The 9342-nt window shown below is 33.9% G+C and overlaps 1 protein-coding gene across 1 annotated transcript; it reads left to right on the forward strand.

Annotated features, from left to right (window-relative positions):
• Positions 1–556: 556 nt before the first annotated feature.
• Positions 557–4945, forward strand: LOC135074084 (putative nuclease HARBI1). Its single transcript, XM_063968388.1, has 6 exons — positions 557–1022; positions 1093–1374; positions 1529–1916; positions 1997–2080; positions 2220–2224; positions 4940–4945. The coding sequence occupies exons 1-6, from the start codon at positions 768–770 to the stop codon at positions 4943–4945; spliced, it is 1020 nt and encodes a 339-aa protein (XP_063824458.1). The 5' UTR covers positions 557–767.
• Positions 4946–9342: the final 4397 nt, after the last annotated feature.

Consider the following 9342-nt stretch of genomic DNA (forward strand, 5'->3'; position numbering starts at 1 on the left):
CTTTTTTTTAATTTTTCAGAACCTCATAACTTGTGAACGGGCAACTTTGGATGCGCGCTGATAGCGTAGGATTACAGTCAACAAGCCATAGAACAAGGCTCAAGTAGTTTCAAAGCAAGATCTGTCAAGGCTTAGTCGAAATCGACCACTTTATGTTTCATTCCATACAACGAAAATGGAAAATATTTTTTTCCAGTCAAACTATTGGTTTTAGAGAAAAACTTGTGCAGCATTTATTCATCAGAATAACGTAACCTATCGATAGGTATTTTTTTCAAATAGAAATTGTGAAAAAAATCGCTATGTCCATAAATCTCAATTTCGCTCCATAGTGCGTCATACTTTTTGAAATATGGCCGTGGTTCAGCGTATCTGGTTGGTTCACTGTTCGACTACCCACCCTAAATGACGGGTTTATTGTTAAGAGCGACTACTAATCGTAGATATTAATGAGCTAGTTAGTAGATTATTAAGTAATTTTCTTTAAACCAATTAAAGATAAACGGTCTTATTCATAATCATTTTTCACATTTTATCAAATGCTTATTAGTGGTTTATAAAACGTTTGATAAAAATTGTTATTCATAATCGTCATTTAGCGCTAAAATCCTCTTATAACTGTGTGATAAGTTATCGAGAGCTCGGGCCTTGTTTAAAGCTCTAATAAACCTATTTTAACCTAACTTTTATAAATGTCATTTCATATGAATGTCACTTCGTTGGTTTATTTATTCAAAATATCCTTGCTGTGATCCTTGCTTGTGAAAATGAATGCTATAAATGCAATTGTGCATTTAGCCAATAATGCCGACCCAGCGCGACGTAGAAAGCTCTACCGCCAACGAAGCAACCCATTCGATTTGCGGGACCTAAATTTTAAAATAAAATATAGGTTCAATAAGGACACAGTGCGCACCATCATAGATTTGGTGGAAGATGATCTGGTTCAGAGCGCTAGAGGTGGTGGCACGTGTCCTGAACTGCAAGTTTTAGTGGCCATAAGATGTTGGGGACGTCGTGAGGTAAGCACAAAAAAGTGTTTTATTTTATCCCTTTGTCGTGGCTGCTATAATTATTTTCATACATTTTCAGGTACAAGATGATGCTGGTGACCTCCATGGCCTAAGTCAGCCGACAGTGAGCCGGATATGCGCCAGAGTCGCGCATGCAATCGCGAATAAGGCAAATTCCTTCATCAAAATGCCTATCACTATAGGAGAGCAGGAAAGAATTAGTGCCAAATTTAGAGCAATTAAAAATTTTCCTGGGGTGATAGGAGCCATAGATTGCACCCACATTAAAATTAAAAAAACCGGAGGTGACATGGCCCAGTACTATATTAATAGAAAAGGCTATTATTCCCTGAATGTTCAGGTAAAATATATTTTGATTTTATACAGTTTACAACAGAGAAAGATTTGTTTTAATAATGTCTATAATTTTTACTTTGTATGATCTAAATTTTAGCAACATTCAACACTATATTATTGGATGGATTACCTACAGGATACTGTTTTTTTTATTTTAGGTTGTCTGTGATGCTGACCTCAAAATAATGGATATAGTGGCTAGATGGCGAGGCAGTACACATGACAGTCGAATTTTTATGGAGAGCAATATAAAACAACGATTTGAGGATAGGCAGTTTAGAGGACGCCTTATTGGCGATTCGGGCTACCCTCTTCTGCCATATCTATTTACACCTATTTTAAGGCCTAGTCGTCCAGAAGAAGAAGCATACAATAATGCTTACATCTCAACTAGGAACACTGTTGAAAGGTGTTTTGGGGTGTGGAAGCAGCGGTTCCAATGCCTACTCCATGGCTTACCAGTAAGCCTCCAAAATGGAAAAGCTGTGATCATAGCATTGGCTGTATTACATAATATAGCCATTGATATGAATGACACATTGTTAGGTAAATGTTATCAATTTGACTGTACATAAGGAATACAAATCTTTATGACAAAATGTTGACAAATTCATAATATTTTTCAGAACAACATATGGAGCAGGTCCCTGTAACTCCGCAACTTTCGACGGAGAACAGTGTTCACGACAACCGACCTTCATTGTTGAGGCGTAGGTCGCAGTTGATACTACAAAATTTTATAAATCAACATTTTTGAATGGTACTAAAATACATTTTGATAAATTCCAACGATTTACTTTTATGTAATGTCATTTGAGTTCATGAAAATGTTGTATTTTAATTTTTCAGATACTGTTCCTGGCATCTTAATGAAAATAAAAAGAATATTTGATTGAAAAATACCTGTATTTCAATTTTCAGTCCAATTTGTTACTATCACAAAAACAAAACCTGTAGTTCTCTTTAAAAAAGCAATTATTCTGCAAAAATTCAAAACAAATTACTTTATATCACTAATTTAAGTACAATTAGTTTCAACAAACTTACTTATTAAAAATCACAGTTCAATTCTTTAAAACAAAGAAATTGCTTAAGTATAAACGTTTCTATTCGGAGGTTATCAACCTTCTACATTTAAAACAAAATAACCATAATTTACACTATTATTATAAAGGCGAATGTTTGTGACTAGGCATATGTGTATTTACTTTATATCACTAATTTAAGTACAATTATTAAACTTACTTACTAAAAATCACAGTTCAATTCTTATAAACAAATAAATTGCTAAAACAGATAGATTATATAGTCTCGAATAACATATAGGCTTCTTTTTATCCTGGAAAAATGCACAGATCCTGTAGGTTACAGAAATAGTAGTCTACGCAGGCGGAGTCGTGGGCAACAGCTAGTTAATAGTAATCTCAAACTCTTATTAAGTTATGACTAGTAAACATATTCATAGCCGTCTAAATATATTGCAGAAACACAATCAAAATGCGGATTGGAACTGCATAAAATACAAATTAAAAACAAACAGAAGTAAGGGAGGAACTAACTTATTATTTAGAATCTGTTAGTACTTGAAAAACTTTAACATCAAAAGACTTATTATTCTTTATTAATGTGAGTGTAATATTTAAGTTTTTCCTGTAATAATTGATGCTCAAGATCCAAGTTTCTCCCTTTCTTCCGTTCGTTTTCCATTTGAACTTCATGCAGTTCAATCCGGCATTTTGATTCTGTTTCTGCAATTTCGGAAATCCTAACTTTGCTTAAATCAATTAAGCCTTCTTTGTTTAACAGTTTCCTTTTTTTTTTGATTGCTGGTGCTTTAAAATTAGGTTTTGCTTTATTTTCTTTTGCCTCTACTTTTTTATTTTCTTTATCTTCCAATATGCCTCTAGTAGTACAAGCATGTGTATCTTCTATTTCTTCATCAAGTACCACCAATTCATATTGGATTTCTTCATTATTTATCAATTCCTGATCTTGCGTATTTTGAGTTGATTCCTCCTCTTGAATGTTAATTAATTCACTTTTATTTGAGTCCGAGTCAAATCTGTTAACATCGACTACAAATTCATTGGGCAACCAAGATGCTATATCATCAGCCCTATCGTCAGGCACTGATAATGGTGGACCACCGCCAGTTTTAATTTGAGCCTGCCTAGCAATGGTCTTGTCTTTCTTCGCACTGATTTTTATGAGGCTCCATTGCGATTTTAACTGGGTAATGGAGCGGTTCATACCAGCGCACATTGAATTAAACCTGAAAAAGAAATGACAGGATTTTGAATTACAGGTAAAGGCAAAATTTTATATTGAAGGCAGAAATCAAAAGATGTACCAACGTTGTTTGTAAATCAGCCCAAGCCGCAACCTTCCGTTTATTCGTGTTAGTGTCTGTATTTTTATTTTCGATTGCATTTACTCTTTCTTTCACCAACTCTTTCAGCAAATACTGAAAAGCAAACACTAGGCGTCAAACATAAATAAAACCATGCTACAAAAATTAGTAGGCACTTTATCAGGCTAAAAATAAGTACTACCTTATCTTCCTCCAACCAGTTTTCTGATCGTTGCCTTTTAGGCGGTCTGTTCTCCTTCGTCATGGACATAATTAGTATCCGATGTAACTAGCCGGGTCGTCGTAAGAGCTTATTGCAGAGTACAGGGTAAGAGGTACAGAATCCAGAACATACAATCCCAAGTTTTATAAAAGTTTGATAAAACTTGGGAGTTGATCGAAAAAACCGAAAACTTTATTAAATTTTCGTGCCAAATGTCAATGTCAGTAAGTAAAACGTCACAGCTGCCAATTTTTTGTTTTTTTTTTCTGCGATTTGTCTATGATTTTACATGGTCCACCAAGTTAAATCACCAAAAAAGCTGTTTTCGTTCATTCTTTTTGTATAGTCTGTGGAAAGAAAATATTAAACTCTGTTTTAGCTATCAAAGGTTTATAAACGATTATGAATAACGTTTTTTATCAGAGGTTTATAAGAGTGTTTTAAGCCTATCAAACGTTTTAGCTAATGTAGGTTTTAAACCTATATTAGCATTTTATTATGAATAAGACCGAAAGTGATTATAATTATCATACTTAGGTAGTCTTGATTAATAAATAAGTACAGTTATTTTAAATAATTTAATCTAAAACAATAATTAAAAAAGTTAATTACCGATCATTATTGGTTAAGAAATAAAAATGACTTCATTATTTGCAGTAAATAATTAGTTGTAATTAAACAAAATCCGTGCTTGAAGAAACAGAATAACACTTGAGGCAGTGATTTACTCGTACGTACAAAATATTTGTTCAATTTCTCGCATAACAATGGTTTCGTGTGGTCTTTATATGAAACCGTGACCGTGAAACGAAGCTCAAAACTCAATTCAAACATTTAATTAGTTGAATTCCAAAATACGGACGGCATTAAAGTAATACTTTAACTTAGAAGACCTTCTATCTACTATCTTTTTCTAAAATCAGACATTTTAATTTTATCTGAAAAAAGCGTGAGAATTTGTGGCATCATTGCACAAATTCTCACCCTTTTTCGTAGGAATAAGAAATACAAAATATATTATCTATTATTATAATCGCAATACAACCATCTGTAAAAAGAGACCTAGTATAATCGCTATCTAAATGTACAAAGCAAACGTTGTTTTATTTTATGCTCTTCTGCCAGCCTTATTTAAACTACTTTCCTTTTACTTAAGTTTTAAATTAACTTAAGACACGACCTAAGCATTCTCGACTCTCGTTTAAAATACACTTAGTAGGAAATGTAAAATGGAATCTAGCTCTACTTAGGTAGCTACCAGTAAGACGCTTAGTTGGTACTTTTACAAAAATAGGAATTTAACTTTGACCTACAAAGTTGACCTATATAGTTAAAAAAACCTATAAGTGAAGTGATTCTTGGGAAATAGGTCAGAAATTCAATGTAATGGTTACACGTGTATCTTGAAGCCAAAATATTTTATATGTTCACTCCTTCTTCACGTCTTATTTTAAGCCACAACAAATGTTTGAGAGAACACAGATGTTACTAATCACACCAAGGTAGATATTTACAAGAAACTTACCTACTTTAATGTTTGGCAGGAAAATTGAAGAATGAGTAATACGAGTAGTTACAATTATTTGAAGCATTGATGACCTGTTAACAACGACTACTACAAGCTGAGATTGTTCTATTAATTAAATTATTTAAGCGTTTTATTCTCGATAATATTTATTTATTTGTAACAAAAAATAAACTCACTTGAAATACATGAAGAGAACCGTGATGTTTCCCCAACAACCGACAGTCGCGAACACTAAATACAAGCCGCCCAAAAACTTCTGCAATGACTCGGAGGGCGGAGGGAACTTTAGCCAGTGCTCGTTGATCAGATCCAAGTAATCATCGGAAAAAAATCCGTTTTCTCGCCATCTCCCCACGGGCCATAACCGCTTGAAGTTCGCAACTAATAAAGCGTGCTTGTCGACACCCGAACTGTTGGTAAACTCTGACGAATTCTTCATTTCATCCGACCCTGCTGAATCCATTTCAGCGGAGGATGTAACGTTTATTTCTTCACTGTTTCTTTTTATTCTTATTCGATAATAGGATTCACGTATCCACATGTCTCTTAAGTCGCTTATCAAATTGTTTCTTGTTCCTTCGTTCCTTTTGCCCGGTTTTCCTTCGAGATGATCTTTGAATTCATTGCTGCATAAAATGCTTAAGACGACAGCAAAGGACAGGCTTATAAACAAAATAACGTTCATGTTAGGAAAAGGTAAGTAATATAATTTTATTTTGCTACAGCGATCAACGTGCTATCCGCAAGAATTCTGAGAATGTTTTATAAGGTGTATTCGGCCCGTGAGTGACTTCGAATCATTGGACCTAAACGGCGCTGCCCCTGGGGACCTCTTTGAATTTCATACTTAAGTAGATTAAAATTGATTAGGTATATGAGTTACCTTCAGGGTAATCTAAATCTTATTAGATTGATTATGAGACCTCGAAAATTTATGTTGGTAATTCAATATTGGCAAATAATACCTACTACAGTTTGCTTTGTTGTTTACCTACTGGGAATTTTGCCGGTACTTATCTTCTGCCAACAGTGAATTGTTTCCTACTCGGTGAAGTAATGTTGTTATGCAATGCAAATGTCCACGGCTACTTTACATGAGAAAAAGAAAGCTGGCAATAATATTTTTCTTCATTAACATAAGGTGGCCATTGAGCTACAGAGAGCTATGGTAACATGAATAGGTACATACTTATAGGTGCAATATAATTTTAAGCGTAATGGGTGCTCTAGATAGAGGCAAAGACGAGTAGGAAGTTGCGAAGCACCTTTTAAGTCGTGAAAAGTCATTTATTTTTTACAAATGGGCTTTTTAAAATTTTTTGCGTTTAACCCTATCACTGCTTCGGGACAATAAATAGGCCAGTGCTGAGAAGAAGCAGCGCAAGAAACTCAGTCAGTTCTCAGTTTTAAAAGTATTTATTTAGTAATATCACAGGTAATATAATAGTATTCCAGGCGGCCATAGATTTGGGCATGGGACTGGCGATTGGTGAGGTTGCTGGTTCGATCTCCGTCAATTTGACTGGGAGGCTGATTGACAATTGTAATTTACCGTAGGTCCTTATATGTATTTAGGTAAAGTTACTAAAAGCCGTTACCTGTTTTAATATTTCCAAAAAAATAAAAATAGCTCAGAGTCTAGTAGCATCTTGGGATTGCTTGGTAATTCAAATGATATACATAAGTAGCTCTAATATTTATGCTTTCTACAATTTCCACAAGGGACAGATGAAATTCTAATTATTTTCAATTTACAGATCCATTTCTGTATAACTTGGGATTTTCGCAATCTTTACTTCTTTGAATATGTCCTAAAATAAAATATTACCTGTTCGGCTACCTGATTAATAATGTATGACGCCGTATCTTCAAACGAAGTCGCGTCTTATAGTGAGGGGTTACCTCTTAAAAGGTGTCTTTTATGAGATAAACTCTCAAATATTTCGAAAGCCCTTGATTAATTGTCTACAGAAGCTTTTAGGAGTCTTCAAATAGATGTTACTTCCCTAATAGCAAGTCAAGATTCTATAAAGTCAAGGGAATTAAGAATGTATACTAATTAATTATTCTTTGAAAAATCAGAGTTATGAAGAACCTAACTACTAGCTCATAGTATTTATAATTAGGAAAGGATTGTAGTGACAGGAAGATTAAGAATGATACTGAAGTTCAAAAAGATGTTCGGACTTGTTTTAATCCAGTATCCGTATATCACAAGTTATTAACCAGTGTTAACGCAGCATATGCATTAATTATAGACAAGCAAACAGAACACGCATCCTGATTTGCAACATGCGGTAGGTAAGGTACCTACAAATTATCGGCCGCACTAATAATAAATTATTCCCCCAATTGATTACCGCATTTGATCCTATTACTCCGATACTGCCAATTTAGAGTCACCGTGCGATTGCCAATCTAATTCGGTTTTATTAGCTTAATTACTGTAATTACTGTACAAAGATTGCCGAAATCGACTTTTTCGTAAAGTTGGAACATGTTATTACCTTAATAAGTCACGATTATATTTTACTATGTGCTTAGTATAATATAGTAATAAAATATATTTCTTCCTTTTTAAACTGAATTATATTTCATCAATTATAACACTAGAAGCTATTACGCCCGTCTATAGAATCAGTTGACAATAAGATGACGGTCATCAAAACATAAAGAAGAAAAGTATGCTCTATGGAAGCTATCCACGGAGTTCCGTATAAACAGTAAATTAATTTTTGCACTTCAAATCAATTACATTCAACAATGACGATGAGAAAACAAATGTAGCTATTCCATACATTCTATAACCTATTCTTTTTAAATTAATAAAAAAATATTTTTTATTAATTCACATTAACCAAGATATGGAAAAAGAAGAAATGTTTCTTTATGGTCATACCAGTGCTTTAAGACAAACACACAGCAAGTGCTGAGAAGCAACGCCGGAACAAAATTGTTTGCTCCTGTTTTTTCCTTATTTGCACGGTGACCTACTTTAGGCGGATAATTACCTAATTATCTCATTAACTAAAAGCTGATTAGAACGCTTGACTGACAAATCAGGAAAACTTATTTATTTTATTGTAAGTAAAGTTGTATTTAAGAATGTCATTATAAGGAGTCCGCAGAGACAAGCTAACCTGCGTTAAGGGATTGGAAAATTAATTCGTCGAGACCAAAATTAAAGTAACCTGTCTGTCCAGTTTTTTCTTTGAAATATAAGTCAGCGACAGATAATGAACTCTGCGGAAAGTTCGCGTGTCTCGCATCACAATGGAGAGTCCCTGAAGGACTTCTAGGGATTAATTCTTAACCCCAACCTGGTGAATTATTTAGATAACTGGGGCCCCGTAAAAGGGAACGGACCAATAAAGCCGTAAAGGGGAAGCAAGATTTTTTTAAAGAAAATGACTACGCAATAGGTAACATTATTCTCTGACAATGTTAATTGCTATGATATATTTAAGAGGAGGATGTATATACGTATGTCTAGTCTACTAACCAATATTTTATTAGGTAGGTATCTTTATATTTTAAATGTAAAACAAATGGCGGTCTGTGGCTGAAAATTAAATATGATATCGATCCACATTTATTTAGCTTTTCGCTTTTGCTTACTTGACTGACACTACTATACAAAAATAGAGATCGGAGATTTAAATTATGATTTGTCACACCTACGAGTACCTAATCTTACTTATTTATTACAAAAAAGGACCCAGTGAACAATGTGATCTTCAGTTAATTTGATTTAACAGATTACGGACCCTTTGAATGATTCAAGGGAGTCATGAAAATATGAAACTTGCCCAATTTTGTTGCCTTCAACCAAGTATTTTTTCGTAAGTAAAGGACATTGTCAGAAATATGG

Source organism: Ostrinia nubilalis, chromosome 8 (assembly GCF_963855985.1).
Source record: "Ostrinia nubilalis chromosome 8, ilOstNubi1.1, whole genome shotgun sequence".
Lineage (NCBI taxonomy): Eukaryota > Metazoa > Arthropoda > Insecta > Lepidoptera > Crambidae > Ostrinia > Ostrinia nubilalis.

What these genes read in the sequence shown, in the direction of transcription:
- LOC135074084 (XM_063968388.1), top strand. Translation starts at nt 768, where the DNA reads ATGAATGCTATAAATGCAATTGTGCATTTAGCCAATAATGCCGACCCA. An exon ending in GATGTTGGGGACGTCGTGAG is followed by an intron (nt 1,023 to 1,092) that starts GTAAGCACAAAA and finishes ATACATTTTCAG; the next exon opens with GTACAAGATGATGCTGGTGA. An exon ending in ATTATTCCCTGAATGTTCAG is followed by an intron (nt 1,375 to 1,528) that starts GTAAAATATATT and finishes TTTTTATTTTAG; the next exon opens with GTTGTCTGTGATGCTGACCT.